The sequence below is a fragment of the Mauremys reevesii genome, linkage group 3 (genome assembly GCF_016161935.1).
Source record: "Mauremys reevesii isolate NIE-2019 linkage group 3, ASM1616193v1, whole genome shotgun sequence".
NCBI classification, from domain to species: Eukaryota; Metazoa; Chordata; order Testudines; family Geoemydidae; genus Mauremys; species Mauremys reevesii.
In genome coordinates, this window is record NC_052625.1 from 129,165,050 (window position 1) to 129,191,247 (window position 26,198).

General features: G+C 40.7%; 2 protein-coding genes across 4 annotated transcripts in view; one reads left to right on the plus strand and one right to left on the minus strand.

Annotated features, from left to right (window-relative positions):
• LOC120402172 (sine oculis binding protein homolog) overlaps positions 1 to 12,010 on the minus strand; it is a 141,875-nt gene extending 129,865 nt beyond the window's left edge. For 2 of the 3 annotated variants that reach the window (XM_039532614.1, XM_039532613.1), the window contains exons 1-2: positions 11,482 to 12,010; positions 250 to 388 (exon numbers count right to left, since the gene is read on the minus strand). In XM_039532614.1, the coding sequence (XP_039388548.1) occupies positions 250 to 388; positions 11,482 to 11,577 (235 nt within the window). In that variant the 5' untranslated portion in view covers positions 11,578 to 12,010. Of the gene's footprint in view, positions 1 to 249; positions 389 to 9,172; positions 9,249 to 11,481 lie in introns of those variants that run through there. The other variant, XM_039532615.1, reaches the window with a different exon arrangement.
• Positions 12,011 to 22,636: 10,626 nt separating this feature from the next.
• The window catches only part of PDSS2 (decaprenyl diphosphate synthase subunit 2), a 171,699-nt gene continuing 168,137 nt past the window's right edge, over positions 22,637 to 26,198 (plus strand). Inside the window, exon 1 of the mRNA XM_039528882.1 lies at positions 22,637 to 22,733. The gene's annotated coding sequence lies outside the window, so the exon portion shown is untranslated. The remainder of the gene's footprint in view (positions 22,734 to 26,198) is intronic.

Consider the following 26,198-nt stretch of genomic DNA (forward strand, 5'->3'; position numbering starts at 1 on the left):
AGTTTCAATTGGCTCAAAAAATGTTACTGTTGGAGATACATTAGTAAGGGCATATTAGCTGCTATGTTGGTAAATGTTGTACACTTGTATTCTATTGCTTTCTGCTTACTGGAAGGCACTGTCAGAGATGTATATTTAAATCAGCCACAGAATAAGCAACAAAACATGAATCCTAGTGCAAGCCATTTCTGGCGGGTTGAGATAGTTAATCCTTCTTTGCATGAACAAAGGCACATTAAATGTCATTACCTTTGAGAACAGAAATGTGCTGCCGGCTCTCCCCATCTGCAGAGTAGTTCCTGAATTCAATATCTTCTCCATCTTTCAATTCAACCTTATCATAACCATACCAGCCAAGAAGCTCATTCATAGTGTTTTCTGCAAAGTTCTGAAAGAGAAGAATTGCCTACTTATTTATGTAATCAATAATCATTTGGAACGAAGAGATGAATGCATAAATCGAATTCTATTTGCAGTGTACCATGAACAGCCAGGTTTGTTCCACCTCCTCCAGACTAATGTTCATTTTTCAAATCTAGTATATAATATGTAATGCATTTAAATCTCAGTGATACACATAAGTATGACAGACCTTTATTTTATTGTAATTTAAAGAAAATAAGGAAAAAAGAGGATTGGTTATGATTTTTGCTCAGAAATTGGAAGTCAGTTATGTTTTTAGAATATATTATTCACAAAAGTTTGTCTCATGCTATCATAAAATATTTAACATTACAGCAGAAAAAACAAAGATTTTTTTTTCAGCAATCAATCTCACTATGCTACAGCCATTTCAACTGAAATAAATTACTGACTCGGGTACAGTTCCTGAAGGTGGATAAGCAGCAGATTGAATAAAATCACAATAAAAACTTTTTTTAAATTAAAACTTCCCCTGAAATGTTGAAATCCCCAAAACAGCAGTATTATGCTAGAGCACAAGAACCAGAAAATGAAATTGACTAGAAACCGAAAGTGAAACTAAATAAACCAAGTTTGCTCAAAATGTAGCCTCTGAACTGACTGGGTCCATGGATCCTGCCCTGAAGTATAGCCTTGCAAATGCAGCCTTCCATTGGTTTCCTACACTGCAGCTATGAAAACACAGCCCTGGAAGACTAACCTAACAGGATAGAATCCAGATGCCAGACTCTATCCTAACTTAAACCTCAATTAAGTTCAGTAGCTCCAGTGGATGTTTTGTTGATGAACTCAACCTTTTGAGTACTGTAATTTCTAATCACTTGTCAGGGAATATGTAAATAAAGGCTGTAGGCATTTATTCTTTACTTTTAAAATGAAAATAAATCTATATACAAATTAGTTGCAGCCTTTAGGATCCAGCCAAGATGCCAGTAATGGCCCACACTGTCACAAAGGTTAAGTAACTCTAGACAAATTGAACCAGCCTAGTTTCACTATCCAAGCTGAGTGAAGTGCAAAATGTAAACAGCAACATGGTGAAAAGTAAATTTGATTTTAAAATTCTATTAATTTTAATAAAGCCAAAGGCCTGATCCTATTTCTAGTGAAGTCAACTGTTCTTTTGCTATTAATTTCAATGGAAGTAGGATTTGGTCCTATGTTATTGGCAACATGAGTGAAGAATCTTTTAAAAATCTTATTTTTAAAAGTCCCTTTGATTAAAAACAATTCAAAATTAATTCATTGTATTTATTTTGATTATTATATTTTAATATTAGTATTGTTGTAGCAACTAAAGACCAGGGCTCCATTGTGCTATGCGGTCCCTGCCTCAAAGAGCTTACAGTCAAAGTCTGGAAGTCTGCTTGCTTTTTTCCATGCTGCCCCTCCTGTAAGGGGGTCCCTGTAATTAGTCACAAAACACCTCATTATCCTCCTTCAAATCTTTTCTTAAGATTCTATTTTTCCATGATGGCTGCAAAAAAAATTGATAATGACTAGACTGCAGGTGTGCTCATACCACTGTCGATCATGCTGATCAATATTGTCTCATTGTTTCCTAGTACTCCCTTGTCTGCTTGTATCCATCTGTTGTTTCTTATCTTAGACTCCCCAAAGAGCTTACAAACTATGTCTTTGTGTTCTGTTTGTAGAGCACCTACCACAATGGGGTCCTGGTCCATGGATCTAAGGGCTACAGTAATACAGATAAGTAATAACCATAATAATAAAGTTTAAGATGGTGTGAATGTGACAGAGCACAAGGAAACAAAAAGAGAATTATGAATAATCAGCAGTCACAGCAAGCAATTGCCTAATCATTGTCAAGTGTTCTCTAGGCATTATGATATGGGTGGGTTTTAAGGAGAAATGTAAAAGAGGATAATGTAGTGACCCTGTGGATTTTGCAGGGGTAGCATGGGGGACAGCATGATGGCACTCTTCCGAAAACCTGACAAATGGGCAATCAATGGTGAAGCAAATGTGGGGGTCTTATGTCTCTATAGCATATAAGAAATGATAGTTAAGGTGAGAATAGACCATAATGGGCCTTAAAAGTGAAGACAGGTAGTTTGTGCTTGATACAATGGAGAAGGGGGGTCAGTGGAGGGATGCAATGAGGTGGATAACATGGTCAAAGTGATGAGCCACAACGATTATTTTTCCTGCAGCAGCAAGATGTAGGCACAGTTGGCTGTGTGGGACTAGAAAGAGGGCTGAGTCAAAGATGGCACCTTGTTTATAGGCCTGAGTGACAGGGAGGAGGAAGCGGTGGGGTCTGAGTGACAGTGACTAAGAAAGGAGCAAGAGGGAAGGTTTTGGGGAAGAATCAAGAGCTCAGTTTTGCCCATGTTAAGCCTGAGTTGTGTCCTCAGAGATATCTGCCCAACAGAAGACTGAAAAGTCAATATAGTAAAATCTGGGTTATGGTGAATGCCAAACCTTTGAATACTTCTGGATCATTGGGCAACAAAATGGCAGATGAAATTCAATGTTGATCAGTGCAATGTAATGCACTTTGGAAAACATAATTCCAAGTACACATACAAAATGCTGGGGTCTAAATTAGTTGTTACCGCTCAAGAAAAAGATCTTGGAATCATTGTGGATACTTCTCTGAAAACATCCACTCAATCATGTGCAGTGTTAGTCAAAAGCACTACCAGAATGTTACGAACCATTAGGAAAGGGATAGATAGTAAAACAGAAAATATCATAATGCCACTATATAAATTCATAGTATACCCACACCTTGAGTACTCCATGCAGTTCTGATCACCCCATCTCATGAAAGGTATGTTAAAATTGGAAAAGGTACAGGGAAGGTCGATAAAAATTATTAAGGGGAGAGATTAATAAGAAGAGATTTAAAAGACTGGGCCTTTTCAGCTTGGAAAAGAGATGACTAAGAGGAGATATGGTAGAGGTGTATAAAATCGTGACTAGTGTAGAGAAAGTGAATAAGGAAGTGTTATTTACTTCTTCACACAACACAAGAACCAGGGATCACCCAATGAAACTATTAGGCAGCAGGTTTAAAACAAACAAAAGGAAGTGTTCAAACAAAGCACAGTCAACCCGTGGAATTCGTTGCCAGGGGATGTTGTGAAGGCCAAAACTATAACAGGGTTCAAAAAAGTACTAAATAAGTTCATGGAGGATAGATCCATCAATGGCTATTAGCCAAAATAGTCATGGATGCAACCCCATGCTTTGGGTGTCCCTATCCTTTGATTGCCAGAAGCTGGTAGTGGATGCAGGGGATGGATTGCTCAGAGATTGCCCTTTCTGTTAATTCTCTCTAAAGCACCTGACATTGGCTACTGTCAGAAGACAGGATACTGGACTAGATGGACCATTGGTCTGACCCAGTATGGCTGTTCTTATGCACTGGAAAAATCACAAAAATATGGGCCTGTGTATCTTGTGGTGGTTTTCTGTGACCTGTAGTGTTTAAATTACAATGCTTTGCAGTCCTGTAACACATTCATCTGAGGTTCTCAAAGAGATATTCTAAATATTATGGTGCCAGAATAAAGGCTGTGTAATCAGACTTTATCCCGATGCAGTATGGTGAGTAAGAGGGAGTGGAGATAAAATCCATCCTCCACTCAGGATGAGTCTCTGGAGATGCACCAATAGTTGCTACTTCAGTCTATGGGCCAAACAGTGGAAACAGAGCTTCTATCCCATTTGTGCAGGGTGATAGGGCCACTGGATCTATATATAATAGATACAGGGGCCACTCTCCTAACCCATTCAATTGGTAATCTCGACACTGATCTATGTCAAAGCAGGACAGAGACCTACCTTCTGGTGTGTGTGGCGGGGGGGAGGGTGGCAGAGGCCCTTTGCTTGGCTACTCTGCCAGCATGCCCAACTGTCTGGCCCCACTGGGAGGCTGGAGTGGTCTACAGGACCTCATGCAGGTCCTCCACACCAGGATGCCATTCATTAATCAACTGGGTACCTATTATGCAATATTAGCATGGACCCCAGAGACTATGTGGAGACCTACTGAACCCCATTGGAGTTCTCATAGACTCATAGTCTTAAGGTCAGAAGGGACCATTATGATCATCTAGTCTGACCTCCTGCACAATGCAGGCCACAGAATCTCACCCACCCACTCCTGTAACAAACCCCTAACCTATGTCTGAGTTATTGAAGTCCTCAAATCGTGGTTTAAAGACCTCAAGGTGCAGAGCAAGTGACCCGTGCCCCATGCTGCAGAGGAAGGCGAAAAACCTCCAGGGCCTCTGACAATCTTCCCTGAAGGAAAATTCCTTCCCAACCCCAAATATGGCTATCAGTTAAACCCTGAGCATGTGGGCAAGACTCACTGGCCAGCACCCAGGAAAGAATTCTCTGTAGTAACTCAGATCCCACCCCATCTAACATCCCATCACAGACCACTGGGCATATTTACCTGCTAATAATCAAAGATCAATTAATTGCCAAAATTAAGCTATCCCATCATACCATCCCCTCCATAAACTTATCAAGCTTAGTCTTGAAGCCAGATATGTCTTTTGCCCCCACTACTCCCCTTGGAAGGCTGTTCCAGAATTTCACTCCTCTAATGGTTAGAAACCTTCATCTAATTTCAAGTCTAAACTTCCTAGTGTCCAGCTTATATCCATTTGTTCTTGTGTCCACATTCCTCTCCCTCAATGATATTCATCCCTCTGATATATTTATAAAGAGCAATCATATCTCCCCTCAGCCTTCTTTTGGTTAAGCTAAACAAGCCAAGCTCTTTGAGTCTCCTTTCATAAGACAGGTTTTCCATTCCTCAGATCATCCTAGTAGCCCTTCTCTGTACCTGTTCCAGTTTGAATTCATCCTTCTTAAAAACGGGAGACCAGAACTGCACACGGTATTCCAGATGAGGTCTCACCAATGCCTTGTATAACGGTACTAACACCTCCTTATCTTTACTGGAAATACCTCGCCTGATGCATCCTAAAACCGCATTAGCTTTTTTAACGGCCATATCACACTGGTGGCTCATAGTCATCCTGTGATCAACCAATACTCCAAGGTCCTTCTCCTCCTCTGTTACTTCCAACTGATGTGTCCCCAATTTATAACTAAAATTCTTGTTATTAATCCCTAAATGCATGACCTTGCACTTTTCACTATTAAATTTCATCCTATTACTATTACTCCAGTTTACAACGTCATCCAGATCTTCCTGTATGATGTCCCGGTCCTTCTCTGTGTTAGCAATACCTCCCAGCTTTGTGTCATCCGCAAACTTTATTAGCACATTCCCACTTTTTGTGCCAAGGTCAGTAATAAAAAGATTAATAAGATTGGTCCCAAAACCGATCCCTGAGGAATTCCACTAGTAACCTCCTTCCAGCCTGACAGTCCACCTTTCAGTATGACCCATTGTAGTCTCCCCTTTAACTAGTTCCTTATCCACCTTTCAATTTTCATATTGATCCCCATCTTTTCCAATTTAACTAATAATTCCCCATGTGGAACCATATCAAATGCTTGGTGCAGATCACTGTGCTAGCAGATTTGATTGCAAGACTGGTGCCTTACACTTCACAAAACCCCACTGAGATAGGGAACCATGGATTCACATATGGGTAAATTGAGATACAAAGTGGCTGACTAATACCCGTGGTAAGGCAATAAATCAGTGACAGAGCTGAGAGTAAGAACTCAGAACTCCTGACTCTATGTCCCTCCATACTTGGACCACTAGACAATGCTCATGTTTTTGTCATGGCCTACTCCATATATCTATTATCCCAAGTCGTTGATAATCTCTTGAGCTGTATTTCCTAGTGCATTGAAACAATCAATTAAATCCCACAGAATGGCTAAAGTGAAATCTCTTGGATTATGTTAGCTGACAATGTAGGTGTGCAGCTGTGTGCTATCACATCTGCTTAACTGCCATGGAATTAGATTTGCAACAGACTCATCTTTGCCAAAGAAATTGGCCTTAAAATGCTGTAGTATTCCAGAAGCCCTTGGTTATGTAATAACGATACCGTAAAGTCTTCAGCTCCTAATATATATATCTTATTTTTGCCCCTTGTGAGTCCCAAGCCACATATTGCAATTCTGCAGTGTGGTTTGATTGCATGTTCTAACAGGATCATTTATTTATTCTTGTACCACACAGAAATACCCTCCTATCTCCCTCTTCGAAAAACTATCAATATGTTAGATTGTAATTTGAAGTGAATTTACTTCTCATTAATAGGAAGAGGGAAGAAGATTTTATGGATCTGAATGTCTGTGATTTCTTTTATGAGACTAACGATATGAGACAACAGAAATCTTATATCCATTAACATTGATTCCCTTTACAGGATTCATTTCATTGTAATCACATACCTAAGGTTTGACCTTACTTCACAGAGTACAGTTTTCCTAAATTTTTACTAATGGATATATTTTAAAACAAAATGGTGTTTTTCCTTCAATTTTATCTCTATTTTCTCTCCTTCTCTATGAACCTTATTCACAGTGGCTGTCCTGGCTTCACAGAGTGAGGCCTGGCAAAGACAGAGGCAGGAAACACAAAAGAGAATGAGTCTGTCAGACTAATTTTCTTCTAGGTTTTACTGTTGAATGTTTATTTCAGATTTTGGAGGAAGCAGAGTGGCTCCATTCCATTTCCTTGCATGAATGACCCACCAGATATACAGCACTGAGGATTCACCTCAGGTATATAAAGGAAATTAAAATGTGGGTATATTCATCACATGAACTTGATCACTTTTTTCCAGTCCACATTTTCTCTGCTTATTTGCATTGCCACCATTTTGAATATTATGCTGTCAATAAGTAAATTTTCCTGACCTTTCTTTAATTTCTTTTTCTCACTGAGCCACCCCTTTATTAGTGTTGCAAGGTGGAATTTATCAACCTCATTTGTATAAACAGTTAATACACAGACCTGTTACTCCATTAAAGAGGATAGGTGCAGGTCTCTCGTGCAGATAATACAATTCACTCTGTAGATATCTCATAAATCTATTTCCATGAAAACGGTATAGTAACAGTGCCCTGGAATAGTACAACAGATAAAGGCTATCTGATTTTACTTTTACAAACACATTTTTGCTTTTCAGGAGAGAAGGGAGGAGTTTCCCCTAGAACCTTTTTAATATTTACCCTTATCTGGCTCATTTCAAATGCAGTCAGCACTGCAGTGTCTATTACATTTTGACAGTGGTCCTTTTAAATACGGGGAATATTAAAACACTAAATTGAAGAATCTTTTGATGAGTTTACTGTTAAAGTATAACAGATGTCTTAAGCTCTAGGCATCAGAAAGAAAGCCCAGTTTTAGGTACAAATTACTTATTGAGAATATTTATAGCTGGTAAACTCCTAGGGCACATGGAGGCAGCTCTGAGAAATTATAACACAGATTAATCGCTAACTTTGCAATTGACAAAAAATCTAAACGTGTAGATAAATTGTCTTGTTTGTTTACCAGAGCTTCCAGCACACTATGCTTGATGCAATCACATTGATTTATTCTAGCAAATTTAATAAAATATATTTCAAATCACCTTTTTCACATTCTTAAGCTTTCCTGCTACCCCCAGTAGTATATAGCACATGAAAGTAAGTGTGGGTAGAGGGAATATGTGGGGAGAGGATGAAGGAATGAGGTTTAGAGCTGTACCAAGTCTTTAGAGACTATTGTATTGATTAGGCTGTAACAATTAAACTAGTTTTTAAAAGTGTCAGATTGCCCTGATTACATTATATTCCTGAATAGAATACATGTTGTATTATTCATAATAGCCACTGAAAAGTACCAAAGTGATAAATGACACTGACTTAGTTTCAGAATAACAATTTGTTGTTTTTCTAGCTGGCATATGAACACCCATCTCTGAAGATAAGTAGAAAGTATAATCTGGGGGGAGGGGGAAAGAGAATATAAGAAAGAAGGACAGAAAAATAAATTAGGGAAAAGAGAGAGACTGTGAAGGTCACAGGGAAACAAAACACTTCTATCTGAATATTTTTTAATTGAAATGTAATATAGGGAAACTATGCAGAGTCATGTATTTTTTGCACACAATGTTGTATCAGATTTAAATTTGTTACAACCGTCATGTACATTGGGCTAGGGATAACAAAAATGTAACTTAATATCTGGCATAATGAAACAGCAAGCAACACGAGTTTCCAATCATATCAAAACTGAGCTGGAAGTAACATTACTGATGCAACCTATGAAAACCGAGCAGTTTGGGTTTAGTGATCATTCTTGAGTAAATATGTGACTATATCAAACAGCAAATCATGAAGGAAGTCTTTGTGATGAGGTAATTTTATTGCTCATTCATAGTGCCTTGCATTTGCTGAACTTAAAATAGACACTTGTACCAATGGCCTTTTTATTACCCGAAGAAAAAAAATCACATATACACCAGTCCTTTTTCTTTCTGCTAGCAAAGGGACGCAATTTGATCCAACGTGGGCTGAAACCTGAGTAGGTCACTGTACACCATGATAAAATTCCCTAATCCCTGAGCCAAATTTCCCTGAGGGGGCCCTCCTACTCCTCCTTCACTTTCCAAGCTGACTTTTCCATTCCCTCTCTCGTCTTTTCCTCCCCTTCATCTCTTTCATTTCCCCTACCTTGAAGCCTTGATATCTGATCTGCTGCTGGTACTCAGGTTACAGTTTTTACAGCTTAGGCTGTCTATTGCTGTATACATTCCTTTCTTTCTGCTCTGCCGTGATTACTTACCAGAGCTTATTTTACACTGGTCCAGATGAAAGCAGTTCAGATGAAGGGAAACAGTCAGTCTGTTTGAACATTATAGATATGAACCTACAAAAGGGCACATTGTGCTCTCTATGATATTTTGTTGCACACATTTTATACAGTGTAACCAATATATGTTACTGTACTCTTCAGGTTTATGAAAAAAGAACCTAGAACAGATTTTTATTAAATGCAAAAATATATCGGGAAAGACAATGAACCCTCCCACAGTTTTTAACATTCTAAACAGCACAAATATGCAAACTTCTTAAGTTTTTTCTTTGATTATAGTTAGACGATTATAAGAACCAACTGTTCTTACTAAAAATGCGGTCTCCTAGCTCAATAGCATAATTTGCACTACTAGGTGATCTGTGCTTTGTGAAAGCTACTGCCAACATTTACCTTACCTCAGCTCAGAAAAAAAAATCTGTTCTAAATTCCAATCATATCAGCATATAACTTGTGATTTAATTATTAATACAGTTAAAATCCTGAGGTTTGTAACGTTAAACAGTAAACAATGATTACAAAAGCGAAACTCTACATCAAGGTTAATTCCAATCCTTAATACCAAAGCAATAGTTTAAAACTGTGTAATTTTTCTCCTTCACACAATGTTGTTTTTGTTTCTTCCTCATCATTTCAGACAAACATCTGTTATACTGTAGAAGAACAACTATCTCCCAAACCGCTGAGTGTGCCTGCAGCCAAAGTAAACAAAACAAACCCAGAGGATCCAGCACAGTCAGCCTTTATATCCAGCCAGGATAACATTTCACATGTTTTGATTAAAATTAACTAATTTGTAATTCTAGAACCTATGAAACTTAAAAACTGCACTCCATATATATTGCAGTAAGCGGTGTTTTAAAATGTGATAGATTTGTGCAGCTCCCAAAACTATGTGATTATGAGGAGCAATTACTGTTACTATCCACCGCGTTCAGAAAGTCCCATCTGAAAATAGGAAGTGTCACAAATCTCTCAAAGAAACAATAATGCTCTCTGAGGGTGGAATCTAGAGTGGTTTGCCCTGGATATCAGTGGCCACTCTTTATTATCAGTTAGCCCTTATTTTGTTCATACCACTAATACTACCCTAGTCCACATTTCCAGGACACAGACAACATGGAAAAGAGAATGGCTACCTTAACCAGTAAAGAATGTCTAGTCAAATTAGTAATGCAGTTTGAAGGGAGGGAGGGGGGAATTGTATACAGCATTCCCCTTTAATACTGGGTGAAAATCAATGCTATATTATAAAATGTCTTGTTAATAGGTATGTTTTTTCTATATATATAGAATGACATCTATAATGACATTTTCACAGCAATATTCCAGTTTTAGTATAAATTACCCACTGAAATTAAATAATGGTAGTTTTATCATTACATAACAATTAAAACAATTGTTTTAATTTATACTTGCATTTTAAAAAAGTAAGTTCAGCTGAAGTCCTGCAATGCGTGCTAGTTGTGTATGACTCACAGGGAAAATACATCAGAGGTATAAAATAAATACAGGCCAGGGAATAGACATAGAAAATAAAGGCACAAAATAGGACACGTCCAACCTAGAACTGCGACTTAATGCTAAAGAAGTCCAGAAATGTGTTTTTGTGCAATCGCTCCCATTCTAACAGCTGGAGGGACAGCCTCCAGCGCTACCTCTGGAAAACAGCTGGACTGGCACAGTTTCCTATCAGATAGGAATAGACTCCAAACAATAAATAGACTCCTATCAACAACAACCCCTCGGACAGCTCTCTTTCAACAGCACCTATGCTGCTTTGATTAACTGTGAAGTGAGGCATGTAGAACATAGGAGGAGCAAGGAAGAAGAGGGTGGGGAGGAAGAGAATCCCTGTCTCTAAGTCCAAAAATGATGTGCAACTCAGACCATAACATTTCACTTTGACATTTTAATTACACGGTTGCAGCTGGCTACTGAAAAAGGAGAGAAAGCCAGTGTTGAAAGAGCCCTCCCTCCTCCCCTAACTTCACAGCTCTCCGGCTAACCTGCGAGGATTGTAATCGAAAATGCACCCAAGGAGCTTAAAATCCCAAGGAGGGAGAGTTTAAAAAAAAATCAAGCAATCAAAGGCGGTCAATGAGCTGGTTTTGCAGCCTGTGAATCCGGCTCTGTTTTCAGCCCAGGAGGCGGAGTTGAGACACATTCAGTGCATCCTACCAAAAAAAAAATGACAAGAGATCCTTTCTTATTTCACTGCCCTGCCCGGTGGAGGGGGGGGGGCAGAGGCGCCCCCCTTCCCCCTCACAGGCACATACCTTCATCTCCTCGTTGATTTCCCTTTTCACCGGGTGAGCCGGCTTCCTGCTTCTTTTATTTTCGGGAGGTCTCCCTTCTTTCTCCATTTCTGCCATTTTTTGTGTCTGGCTGGTGGAGATGAAATGGCTGCTGGTGTCGTGGGGGGGCTGGGAAGCAGAAGTGGGGAGGGCGGCGGGGCTGGGCGGGGGTCGCTGGCTCAGCGGTGGAAGCTGGCGTGAGGGAGGGTCGGAGGCGAGAGCGGCGCGGGGAGGGTCGGGGATGCAGGCGGGCTGGAGGGTGGGTGATGCCCTGTGGAGTCAGCCATCTTCCGCCGCTCCGGCTGCTGTCTGCATGGGCGAGCCAGGGAGAGCCTGGTGCGTGTGTTTGGGAGCGAGAGAGCGAGCGAGCGAGCGCGCCAGCCAGCTCCGCTCCTTCTGCGGAGCGGCTGGAGCCGAGGGGGTGGAAGGCGAGGGGGGTAGGACGGCCCCCGGCTCCGGGAGCGGGCGGGGCTTCCACGGCCACCGAATCCGCCGCGGCTCCGGCTCAGGCTCTGGGGGCTCCTCTCGCGTCCCTGCTCATCAGCATCCCCCCGCCCCGCGCGGGGGCCGTGCAGCGCGGACCCCCGCCCGCCCGCCCTGCGCTCACACGCACACAGCCCGCCAGGGGAGGGGCAGGGGGCGCGCTCTGTCCCAGCCCATCCTCCCCGGCCGGGGCCAGCGCGCTGGGGCTGCTGCCCTGCCAGGGCTCCTCCGAGACCCCCGCTCGCCAGCCCGAGCCGTGCCGCCGCCGCCGCCGCCGCCTCCGCCGGGTGAGAGAGGCGCAGCAGTGGGGTCAGGGTAGACATGGCCTGGGAGCGGTCGGGCTGGCTGGGCCGGCAGATGCTGCGTGTCCCTCCCGCCCGGCTCCTGCCCGGCTGGGCGATCGCAGTCCGTGGGCAGAACAGCGCGGGAGGCCAGGCCGTGCAGCACACGCGAGCACACAGGCGTCTCAGCCCCAGCATCTTCCCGGCCGGAGAAACGCCTCCTCGCTGCTGGGCTGCCTGTTACCCGACCCCTGTAGGAAGCGTCTCTCGCAAATCATCGTGTTCCTAAGCCAGGCTCCACGATCCTGCCCTACCCAGCACTGCCCCGCTGCAGAACAGTCCCCCCCACTCCCAGCCCCTTTAGGTCAACTCACGGCACTGATTTGGTTTGAAAGCGGCTGCAAGATTTCATTGAACGAGCTGCCATTCACTTTAATCTGATTCCCCCCCTTTCCTTCCTCCTCCTCCTCCTCCTCAACTTCCAAACCTGGGTATGTGCTCTGAGAAGCTGTCTCTGTCATGAAAAGGTTTGATTAACTCGGTTGGGGTTTTTTCTCTCTCTCTTTTTTTATCTGTGCCTAGGAAATGAGAATGAATGGTTTGATAGGAGGTACTTGAGAAATGAGGTACTGAATTACGGTACACACTGGGGGGGGGGTTAAATTACTTCTTCTCGGGTTGTGCTTTCTTACTCCTTGGCAGTTCGTAATTACCTGATACAATACGATATGGGGGTGTCCATTGTTCCATAAGTCAAAATTGCAATTGTAAAGAATTTTTCATTATGACTGTGGTACAGCTTCAAATTACACATTTTTTAAAATATATTTGAAAGCTAAAATGTGTTCTGTATATGTATGACTAGGCTCTCCATAAAAATCTCCGCTCTGCCTGTCAAAGCTAAGTTCGTTTTGTATGTTACAATGTCTAATTTACATTTTTTTGTTTCATAAGCTTAAATCACTGACATTTGTGAATATAAAAAGTTGAGCAGAACTCTTTCTCTTTTGGTGACTAGAATAAGCCATGCTTACTCTGTTCATATGGTGGAGTGGTTAGAGACATAAAGTCACTGTTGTTTATTTGTTTGCTCTGCAGTACTGAAAATATGAAGAATTTGAGATTTAAAATACATTTGGCTTGTTAATTGAGGAGTAATCATTAAAAGGTGTCAATACAAAACATATGTCAGGCTGGAAAGTTGTAGAGTACATCTATGTAGTTGTACAGTCACCAGAACTGTTCAACAAAAAAGATAACTTTAATCACAGCCTAAACGAATAATGAGTAAGCAGGGAACCAGATTTGATCATACAGTTTAGCAAAGTAGTAGAAACCTGCAAAGGCTCTTGTATAGACTTCCTTTGCATCAGTGTAGATGCAACAATATATACTGTACATACAATGCTGCACAAAAGCAAAGTATATACAGCATGGGCTCTGTCCTGCATTTCAGTGGGAGTTTTAAATGCACAAGGAATACAGGTTCTGGCCTTATATGCACAAGTGCTAAAAGGTATTCAGATTTTTTTGTAATATTTTTAAATTTAATGAGTTTTTGCAAAATAATTTGTGTGAATTTGCAGAGATGTTCAGTACTTGGTATGTAACCTCAAATTCATTGTGAATTTGTCATAAAGGTGCTTTTTTACTCTAGTAGAAAAATATTAATGCCCCTCATTTTCTCCTTGTTCGAAACTCATTACAACTGAATCACTGTTGTTGAGCTCCTATCAAAAAGCAAAATCTTAAAGTATTGTTTCATGGGTTACAAATGAAATAGAATGATGAAAATTTGCTCAAAAATAATTTCATGTACAGCACCTGAACTTTTTGAAGTCTTTAGCTTTAATACATTGTCTCCCTCAGAAAACAATTGTGCTTTGAATTGTCACCTGTTCAGTTATATGGATATACCCTGATGAAAAAGATAAAGTGAATTCTTGTATTAGAGAAAAGTACCAGTTTCTACTATGAGCTGATAAGGCAGTTTTAATGAAAAATATGTGGAAATGTTGGTTCTGTTTAAAGAAACTTCTGAAAAACCCATGTACCAAAAGCACTAGTGTTAGAGTTTCAGAGTAGCAGCCGTGTTAGTCTGTATCTGCAAAAAGAACAGGAGTACTTGTGGCACCTTAGAGACTAACAAATTTATTTCAGCATGAGCTTTCGTGAGCTACAGCTCACTTCTTCGGATGCATAGAATGGAACACACAGACAGGAGATATTTATACATACAGAGAACATGAAAAGGTGGAAGTATGCATACCAACAGGAAGAGTCTAATCAATTGAGATGAGCTATCATCAGCAGGAGAAAAAAAACTTTTGAAGTGATAATTAAGATGACCCATAGAAGGTGTGAGGAGAACTTAACATAGGGAAATAGATTCAATTAGTGTAATGACCCAACCATTCCCAGTCTCTGTTTAAGCCTGAGTTAATTGTATCTAATTTGCATATTAATTCGAGTTCAGCAGTCTCTCTTTGGAGTCTGTTTTTGAAGTTTTTTTGTTGCAAAATTGCCACCTTCAAGTCTGTCACTGAGTGGTTAGAGAGGTTGAAGTGTTCTCCCACTGGTTTTTGAATGTTATGATTCCTGATGTCAGATTTTGTCCCTTTATTCTTTTGCGTCGAGACTGTCCGGTTTGGCCAATGTACATTGCAGAGGGGCATTGCTGGTATTCTATATGCATCCGAAGAAGTGAGCTGTAGCTCACGAAAGCTCATGCTGAAATAAATGTGTTAGTCTCTAAGGTGCCACAAGTACTCCTGTTCTTTTTTTAGTTTAGAGTGTTATATGAAATACACTGTCTATGACATATGCTTAAATATTATTATATCTTTTAATGTGTGTTTCTAGCTTAATAATAATATTTTCTTCTGAACATTTTCTGTAATTATGGCAACAAGGTATTGTTTTTTAATAATCAAAGCAGAAAAATAATCTGACAATGCTGCACTCCTAACGCAGGCAAAACTTCCATTCAAAGCAACAGGAATTTTGCAGAGTGCAACAACAGGCCAAAACAATGCAAATGTCCTCAAGCCATTAGATCAGGTAAGTGGACAAATATGATTAATTGCTTTTTAGGACCAAGCCAGTTAAATTTGTGAGTGGACAAATATGATTGATAGTCTCTCAGGGACAAATCTGGCATTCCTTGCATATTTCTTCAGAGGGAATTTTGACTATGTCAGTTTTCCTGTCTAAGAACTGCAGGATTTGGCTATAAATCAGGCATCACTTTGAATCTAGTGCTGCTGAGTCTGAGTTCTGATCCTTAGAAGTCCTGCTTTTCAACAGTTGCCAATAAATCGTTAACATCCTGATCATTCCAGAGTATGTACTGTTTGTCTGTATATCTACTATTGACTTTAGATAGATACAGAAGTGCTGCCTCTATTTCTCTTTTGCAGTGACCATGGATTGCCTCTTGGCATCTGTCAGGAGTCATACCTCATTGAAAACTGGTGTTTTCATTCCATTGTTTATTATTGGAATATTATATTTCCAGTGATGACATAGGGCATGATTTCAATTCTAGTTTGCCTAGGAAAAGTTCAGGTTCAAATATTCCTGTATTTAGAATGTTCAAATTACACATATGATTTATTATAAATTTTCAACTACTGAAGTAAGTTTTGGAACTAAGCTGAGTATGAATTGTTCTACTTGTCATCTGAGAGACAGAAGCCAAGAAAAAGAGATCATTTCATGTTTTAATGGTGGCTCATCCACTTACTACGAAGAGTTAGAACATCAGAAATTGTGAAAGTGGCTCTTCTTTTGTTAATCTTACAATGGAATAGGACTGAACATCTCCAAAAAGTATATGAAAATAAATCTGCTGTTTGCCTTAGAGAGGCCATAACTAATGACATATATTTACTGAACGGTGACAGCACATATCTCTAGTGTGAAAATAACTCCATGATTTGAAAGGAATCCTCACCATTCTAATGGCTAAGCAGTGTTTGTTTGATATTCTACATTTTAACACCCTATAAATGATGGCATGCCTTTAACTTTAGTTACTTGAGTTCAATGGGACTGCTCATGCATGTAAAGTTATGTACATGTGTAAGTATTTGCCTGATTGGTTCCTATGATTTTAACAAGTACTTACGGACTAAGGGTGAAATCCTGACCCATTGAAATCAATGGCAGTTTTGCCGTTGACTTATGTGGGGCTAAGGGCTTTGCCCAGAATTTCAGAGGGGCATTTATCAGCCTGTTAAGGCTCGGTCCTGCACCTATTGAGGTCACTAGTAAAACTTGTATTGACTTCAGTGGGAAGAGGATCTGGCCTTAAATTTTTCCTGAGAGTTTTACAGGCACAATCATTTGCACATGCAAAAGACAAAATTTGTCTATACAAAGGGAACATGCAAATGGGTTGTTTAAAAAAAATCCCCCCCAAGTATTTAATTTACACTCTATTTTTTCTGTTTCTATTTATTGAGAGTCTCATATTTTTAAAGGGCATGTATCCATGCACTCTGGGTGCCTCTACATAATTTAAAAATACTTACATTAAAAGCCACACTTCAATGTAACTAAATATGTTGTCCTACTTCAGTTTAGAGACAATTTAAGAAACATTTTCCTATCAGTTTTCAGAGTAGCAGCGTGCAGTCTGTATAAAAAAAAAAACACAAGAACTTGTGGCCTAAGACTAACAAATTTATTTTTAGCATGAGCTTCGTGAGCTAAAAGCTCACTTCTTGGATGCATAGAATGGAACACACAGACACACAGACCATCCGAAGAAGTGAGCTTTAGCTCACGAAAGCTCATGCTTAAATAAATTTGTTAGTCTTTAAGGTGCCACAAGTACTCCTGTTTTTTTTTCCTATCAGTGTAACTTAGGTCATTTCTCTTTGAAGGAAATAAATGGAAAAGCAGATTCTCCATTTAAATATGGAAAAACAACATTTTTTTTAAAAGAATGCATGAAAGGGCAGCTGTATCAGGTAAGGCATCAGTGACAGAGTGTATGAGGATGCTAGCAAATTATGTGGGATTTTGTTTGGGCATTACTGGAAGGTTGGGAAACTCATGATAATTACCATAGCAACTTCATTATCACTTGACATAGAAAACCCAGTATAAAATCAGGGGTTAAAGAAAGGTGGGGGTGGGAGGTAAAGGGAGAGAGTAGCTCCCCCTTCTCTTCCTAGCTTGGGTAAGTAGAACTACCCACCAGGTCCCTCACTTCTTTGGCTGGTGTGATGAGAGCTCCCCCTCCTGTTTCCATCTACTTTAAACATTGTACAAAATTCATCATGGAACCGCCCAAATCATGTATTCAGATTTTCACCTACCCTGGAAAGAAGGTAAAAGAAAGAAAGAAATATCCAATGGAGCAATAGTACATGTCAGAGTTTGTGAAACTCATCTATGAGAAGAAATATTTTCCTGTTCTCTTTCCTAATGTCTAGAGGTCATATTATCTCTTAAGACCATCTTAATTATATTCACAATCACAGAGTATATTCATTAATATTGTAGATATTTATTGATATGTTGTTCTTTTGATTATGTACTCTAAAGAGGCAGTCTCTGCTTTTCTCTGTTTTGTATAGCTGCTCTCTTAACACTAACTCTTTGTAATAATTTGCAGTGTCCATAGATTAGATTATGACAGCAATAGTAAACTAAATAAATTAATTAAAATATCTGCTGCCAACCTGTTTTCCTTCAACCATTTCCACCCACATGGAAACATACACATGAACTGCTCCCTCACTTTAGTTACATCAAATCCACACGTACCTTCAATAATATTATTTCACATTCATACCTTTTCAGACCAACACATTCCATTCATTGCTGTACATGGATGAATGCCCACAGAGTTATTCACACACAATATGTCTGTAGATACTTTTCTGCTCTGAGTCCTAATCTCCATCCATAGTTTTCTTAGCCAACTGGAGGCTGCCGTGCACAATGTCAAAAGGTAGTCCCCAAAAAGCAGACCCCTGATGGCAGTTGATGTGAAAGCAGTGGAGACTTTCAAAAATACAAAGTTCTGGAACTGTTTAAATGTTGATATACACCAAAGGTAATTCTCAAGTTGTATAATGTCAGTGGGAGTTCTTGTGCAGATTGATGGCAAGATATGGCCCCAAAGTTGTTAGTTTTGTTAATTTTTTGTTTAATTAAATACTCTGGCAGACACAAAGTAACTTTCTTTTACTTATTTCTATTTATTGTTGCTTCACTTGTCTTGAAATAAGAGCTACACGTGATCTGATAAATGGATAGAAGTGTTGGCTGGTTTCAGTGTAGCTTCTCTGAGTAGTTCTGAAACTTTTACTGAAATGTTAAAAAAAAACACCTAATGTCTTCTACAGCAAAATGACACAAGGGCAATTATTTTTCTTCTTCAGCATCAGAGCATCAACCCTTTAAACTGATACCAAGAGGTCCTGCATATGAAACCAAATTATCACAACCCACACCAATCACCAATATTGAAGTTCTGTAGTAAAATCTTGTAGGGTGTGAGACACCCTAAGGCGACTCTCTAATGACAGCCTCTCATACTTTCATACTGGATGCAGTGCCAATGGCTAGGTATGGGGCTATGGCTGGACAGGGGACCTAGACACATCATACAGATTTGGACTTGGCCTTGGTGATCCACACATTTGCAATCTTCAGGCTTCATTATTGTGAAGTATTCTGCCTCAGAATTAAACTGTGAAACTTAAAACAGCTCCAGGTGGTTCATTCCAGCAGCTTGCTTGCTCAGCAGCACTGCCAGCCAGTCATGCTCTCTTCACTGAGTCCCCTGATTCAAATTCAAGGTCTGGACCTTATTTTAAAAGTCCTCCGTGTGATTGGCCCAAGGTACCTGAGGGACTGCCTCACTCTGTGAGTTCTGATCTCCTGTGACTGCTACATTCCACTGAAACAAAAGAACTGTCAAACTCAAAAGTGAAACTGTGTATGCTAAAGCCAAAGTTTTCTCAGTGACTGCACACAGACAGCTCAGAAACTCACTCCCTGAAAATCTTAAAATGACTGTAAATTTCAGGTTTCAGAGTAGCAGCCGTGTTAGTCTGTATCCGCAAAAAGAACAGGAGTACCTGTGGCACCTTAGAGACTAACAAATTTATTTCAGCATAAGCTTTCAGATGCATCCAAAGAAGTGGGCTGTAGCCCACGAAAGCTTATGTTGAAATAAATTTGTTAGTCTCTAAGGGGCCACAAATACTCCTGTTCTTTTTGTAAATTTCAGAATATTCAGAGCTAAATGTAAAAATTCAGTTCTTCAATCTAGTTTTCTCTCAATAACACCAAAAGCACATATTTAAAATATAAAAATAACCCTACAGAATGAGGGAAGAACACAGAGAGGATTACATTGTTTTCCTTTTATTAAATGTATGAAGCACATAGACATCAGGGTACAAGAACCTAACCAGACTAAGGTATTAGATAGGGAGTGACAGGAGAGTTTGGCCTGGGAATGGGGCAGAAAGCTCTCTACTTTTTTTACCTCAATTCTCTTTTTAAAAATAGATCAGTTACACTGATAAATTCCTCAGAACACTGTAACAGGAAACCTTATTGAGTTCCACCCATAAGGTCTTTCTCCTTCCTTTGGATTTATGGACCCATTTTCCTTTTTTTTCCTTGTCAATCTATGAAAAGAAAATCAACAATCTGAATGTAAAGATATCTATTTATACATCAATCTAATAATCCTATATCTTCCTAGTGATCTTTGTTGAATGATACAATATGTCAATGTAAGTAACATCTGTCATGGAAGGGAAAACAACTATAGGTTCTTTTCATTCATGAAATCATTGTGGAATTGCTGTATACTTAATTTACCTGTCATGTTTTCAAACAAATTACATCTTTTTGTCCAAACTACCCCAGACATTGTACATATAAGAGCCCTTATACAGTAAGTAGGTTATTTCATAGACCTGAAGAAATAAGGCCAAAATATTTAAAGTGGTGCATACAAAATGATTTACCAAGAGAAAAGTTAAGAATCGGGCTCTGACACCATTATTTGACAATGACTTTTTTACTGTAATGCTTTCTCTCCTGTTAGCTCCTCAACAGAATCCTAAATGACATGTAATCCAATTTCTTGATCTTCTCAGATATATGTACATGAATTTCACATATCCTAATATATTATGGCATTGTGGTTAAGGGTCTCCCAGAAAAATCCTCTTTTTCAGGAATTTATAACTAGACATATATTCAGGACTATCATGTATCATATATTTCAGCCCAAGAAAATGTTCTTTATAAATAAAAATCTTTGAATAAGATATGATCGTGATTTATTTATAAACTATTGTTATAGCTGTTTTTGTTTGAAAAACTAAATGTTTTCTGTTTTGTATTTCTCTTTCTAAGAAAAAAAAACATATACAGTATAAGACATTATAGTTAATAATGCTGCTACAGATTAGGGACCGAATGGCTGGGCAGCAGTTCTGCAGAAAAGGACCTAGGGGTTACGGTGGACGAAAAGCTGAATATGAGTCAACAGTGTGCCCTTGTTGCCAAGAAGGCTAATGGCATTTTGGGTTGTATAAGTAGGGGCATTTCCAGCAGGTTGAGGGATGTGATCATTCCCCTCTATTCAGCACTGGTGAGGCCTCATTTGGAGTACTGTATCCAGTTTTGGGCCCCACACTACAAGAAGGATGTGGATAAATTGGAGAGAGTCCAGCGGAGGGCAACAAAAATGATTAGGGGGCTGGAGCACATGACTTATGAGGAGAGGCTGAGGGAACTGGGATTGTTTAGCCTGCAGAAGAGAAGAATGAGGGGGGATTTGATAGCTGCTTTCAACTACCTGAAAGGGGGTTCCAAAGAGGATGGATCTAGACTGTTCTCAGTGGTAGAAGATGACAGAACAAGGAGTAATGGTCTCAAGTTGCAGAGGAGGAGGTTTAAGTTGGACATTAGGAAAAACTTTTTCACTAGTAGGGTGGTGAAGAACTGGAATGGGTTACCTAGGGAGGTGGTGGAATCTCCTTCCTTAGAGGTTTTTAAGGTCAGGCTTGACAAAGCCCTGGCTGGGATGATTTAGTTGGGTTTGGTCCTGCTTTGAGCAGGGGGTTGGACTAGATGACCTCCTGAGGTCCCTTCCAACCCTGAGATTCTATGATTCTATGATTATATATCACCTAGCTTCTGAGGAACTCAAAGTCCTTTATAAATATTAATTAATTTATTTGCACAACATCCCTTTCCAGGGCTGTATTAAGAAAACCTGGGGCCCTAAACACAGCCCCACCAGGTACCCTAATGCCCACTCTCAAGTCATGGGGTGGTTTTGGTGAGGACCATGTACACACAAGCTCCATTTCCCCAGCTGGGGCTGGGGAGGCCTGTCACAGGTTTCAGTCTTTGGGAGCTCCTGGGACCACAAGGTCCCCAGCTTCCTGTATGTTCTGATTGGGTAATGGGATTAGAAGACCCACACCAGTGTATTTGTCACCCCCTGGGGTGCCTTTTCCATGCTGTGGTGCCCAATTTTGTCTTGAAACAGTCTTGGTAGAGCACCATGGTTCCATTAAGCTCAGTGAGTGTCACAGGGTGGCTGGACCCTGTGATTAAAATAGGTCCAGCTTCCCTGTGCCAGGGCATGCACTCCTAGTTGAACCAGTTAAGGGGGAGAGGCTACACTTGAGCTATAAAGGGTCAAAGGGAGCCGCAATGACATCAGAGTTAGAAGAATTAAGCTGTCAGGAGAGAGGGATCTCCTACAGTGGTCACTGAGGAAGGGAGTTGGGACTGGGTAAGAAGACCCAGGTAAAAGTCTTGATTTTCCTTTAGGAGAAGGCCAAGTAGGCCTTGCATCTTCTCCAGTTGCTCTGAGAGCACGAACAGACAGTACCTCAGGGGGGAAGGGCGGTGACGAGTTTAAGGCTGGGTGGAAGACTCTTATTTGTTTTTTGTAACTTGCTTAATTTAGTTACAAAAAAACAGATCTCAAGAAGGGCTGTGATTGAATGAGGGAGACTGGAGTTTAAAGAGCCCTGAAGAAGGGGAACACCTGGCCATGAGCAGGTGGTCAGGAGGCAGCCAACCTTGTTACTGGGTTCTTCAGCTGCTACAACTCAAGCATCTGGTGTGTCCAACATAGCACCTTGCCAGCTGCCTGCAACCATCACTCACTTCTTATGGTAACCAGACACCCTGCCTCTGACCCACTCCTCACCAACTGCCTCCAAACTTCCCTTGCTAGCAACCTGTACCCCTCCTGAGCAAGAGGAGCAGTGGCAGATTCATCACACCTCTCTCCACTGGCTCATTACTGTTCAGTGGATTCATCACACCCTTGCTCTGTTCCCTGTTTCAGGCAATCTGGAATTCATCCAGGGGTTGGAAAGCCTTAGCTGCTGTGTGTAGGGGTCCAGCCTAGCATCCCAGGAGGTTCTGTGCAGGGAAGGGCACTCAGAGCCCTCTACTGGGTGGGTAAGTGTTGGGGGAGGTGGGTCTTTCCTGGAAGTGTCCCTTTACACGAAACTCTCTGATTCAGAGGTTAGGGGTGTCAGGGACAGCAGTAGCTGTGAGTGGAAAGGGTGGTTCCCCTGGGCTGCCTGAGTAAGAGGAGAGGCAGAAGACTGAGGGACCCCATCCTCACTTGAGCTGTGTTTGGGGAGCAGACTGCCTCATGCTCCACAAAAGTCTCCTCCAGCTGCATCTGATGACATGTCCTCATATGTCCCCTGTGCTGGACACTCTTGAGACAAGTTTACTGTGCCTCATGGTTAATCTGGCCCTACCTTGTCTGGTCAGGATGGTAATTATTCTTATAGCCATCTTACAGAGAGGAAAATTAAGGCACAGAGAGACAAAGAGTTAACAGCTCTCATGCTGAATCTGTATTAGATTCCAAATTAGAGAACCCAGTTTCCTGACTCCCAGAACTGTGTGCTAACCACTAGAACATGCAGCCTCTCCTACATTCAAAAACTGAAACTTGGTCAACACTTTGAACCAACTTCTGCCCTCAAGTTCATCCATGAAACACCATTGAATTTAAGAGGGATTGCATGGGTGTAACTGTGTACAGAATTTGCCTCAGCTGGTCTGCAAGTAAGATTTGAAATCATGAAAAGAATTGTAATATAGCAAGGTTTCTCACTGAATCCCAAGGGGCAAGGAAATTCAGAGTTAAGAAAAGCCTTCTACAGAATGTAAGTGAAAAACGTTGGTGCATGGGTTGGGGAAAAGTTAAATGAAGGAAGAGAGGAGAGGGAAATTACACATTTTCCTACAGTTGTTGTTGCTGTCATGGAAAGTGAGCACCTGCACTTTAGAAGTGTGTGGAAAGAAGGTGTTTTGTGAAAGAGAGCATGCGGGAGAGTTGGCTAGCATGAATGAGAGTAGTAGCGGTTGTGGAACCAGTCTTAGGAGTCTCTATTTTGCTCCAAAGCTGCCTGTTATCTGTGCTTACTGCTGGGTGAAACTGACTCCAAGTCAAAATTTTCAAACTTGGGTACCTAACGTTAGGTACTTCAATCCCTATTTATACTTCTGTGTAAAGTGTTCTTATTTTCATAGGTACTGAGCACCCGTGACTCCCATTGGAAGTTGTGGGTGTTCGGCACCTCTGAAAATTGGGCCACTTTTATTTAAAAGCTTAAACAGAGATTTATGTGCTTAGCTTTAGGTTTGAAAATTTTAGCCACAGTCACTAACCTGGTCAAATTCATAATGGTGTAGTGCTGAAAGTGAGCTACTCTGCCTGACTGCAACAGGTTTGGTCATTAGATCTTATAACCACTGCTATCTTCTATAGATAATATAACAAGAAGAGAGAGAGAGAGAGAGAGAGATGATGATGATGATGATGAGAAGAACTAGCAGTGGTTAATAAAAAAAAATGTGTGTGTGCACGGGGTGGGGGTGGGGGGAAACAGAGGTAGTGACAGAGGATGGATTCAGGCATGTAGACCAGTCCTCATTTGGGACTAACTTTGACATCCCATATGATCTTTGAACTCAAGCCATTAAAGGCAGTCAGTGGTGAACTAGCATATAGTAATCTTTTTGGTAGCTGACTGAACTAACATACTCTAGATCAATTGTTCTTTAGTTTATACAATAGCAGTAGCAATAACTGCTATACTATTATTATTTTAATAATTTTAAAGCTTTTATTGCCAGGGATTCTAGGCACTTTAATTACAGTGATTAAAACAAGAACAAAAGCAGTGAGTCAAATGCTAAGCGACATAAATGTGTCTAACATTGTGACTGAAGGTCATTAGATTCTGGCTCTGATGGACAGACAAGTGAAGCAAATTTCAAAGGCAGGTGAAATCCAACTGACAAACCCCTGTTGCTGGACACAGAAGGTTTACCTAGATTAGGAAAAAAAGTTGACGTTAGGATGCACTACCAGACCTACCTTCAACCTCTCCCCTATAAGAGATGAATGATAATACCCTAGTATAGATGAATGGTATCTTGATTTAGCAGGTTTTGATATAGCTCTGTCTACCCAAGGCTTCCGCCTAGTTTACAATATGACCAGCTAACAGCCTGTTAAAAGTGTTCTACTGTTTACACAAAGTATTAGGACAGTGGTCCCCAACCTTTTTGTGGCCAGTAGCACATTCATGTTTTCAGAAGAGTGTGGCAGGTGCCAACAATTTTTCAAGGCTTAATTTGTATTTGTACATTAAATAATATGAAAAACATCATATTTAATATCACATAATATATGAATCCATAAGATAAAAAGGGTAATTTTACATGTAAAAGGTATTAATTATTCGGCAATTACTCTTTCACCTTATCATGTGAATTTGCTCTTTTTTATCTACCTGTAAGAAAAATTAAGGAGCTTTTACAAAATAAATATCATAAACAGTTTTCATCGTATTTATTTTAAAAAGTCAAACATTCTTGAACTCCTGGTTCAAATATATTTATTATTCTTACTTTAACATAGAATGAAGCCTGCAGCCCCGGAGTTTTCTGTCCCTGGCAGGCGCGGGGCCGCGGCTTCTCTCCGGCTTAAGCCGCGGCCCTGCACCTGCCAGGGACTGAGAACGCTGGTGCCCACAGCCTGCAGCCCCCGAGTTCTCTGTCCCCGGCAGGGGTGGGGACAGAACTGCACCCGCAGCCTGCAGCCCTGGAGAAGCCGGAGAGAAGCCACAACCCCGTGCCTGCCAGGGACAGAGAACACCGGCGCCCGCAGCCTGCAGGTCCAGAGTTTTCTGTCCCCGGCAGGTGCAGGGCTGCAGCTTCTCTCTCCTGCTGGGCACGAGGCGGGCGCACATAAATGCTCCGGCGGGTGCCATGGCACCTGCGGGCACCGCGTTGGGGACCCCTGGTCCACAGTATCCTAGCCAGCTTCAAGGAATAACACACAGGCTAGCTCAGATGTAAGAAAATAAAAGAGAGCAAAGGAAAAAATTATACAGAACCTTTTTTGTCCCAAAGTGATCATTGCAAAGTAAAAAGCATGGTAACCTACACATTTACCATTTCTAACACCAAAATATAAATAAAGCTTCATAAATTATAATACACATATTTAAACATTGAGGAAAATAACTATACAAAAGATTTTTTCACAATGACTTACATTTATTTATTTAACTTCTTAAATGCCTACCATGCTGTAGCCTGATTCACTTGGTTATGCCACAATCCAATTTTAGGGAGTGATTTTCACTTTTTTCACTCAGGATCCATGGTTTCTTACTGGACCTTCCCAAATCCCACAGTTGTTTTCAACTATAAAGGATGGTGGGATTGAATCACTGTAGAAAAACTATATGTATATTTTGGGTAGTGGGTGCTGCTGGGGATCAGTCATAAAGGGAGTGAGAACATGTCAGAGGTCCCTCACTCCATTGGTCTGTTTTATTTATTTCCTGTTGCATCCTGCTCCCACCTACACTGTAAGCTCCCTGAGGAAGG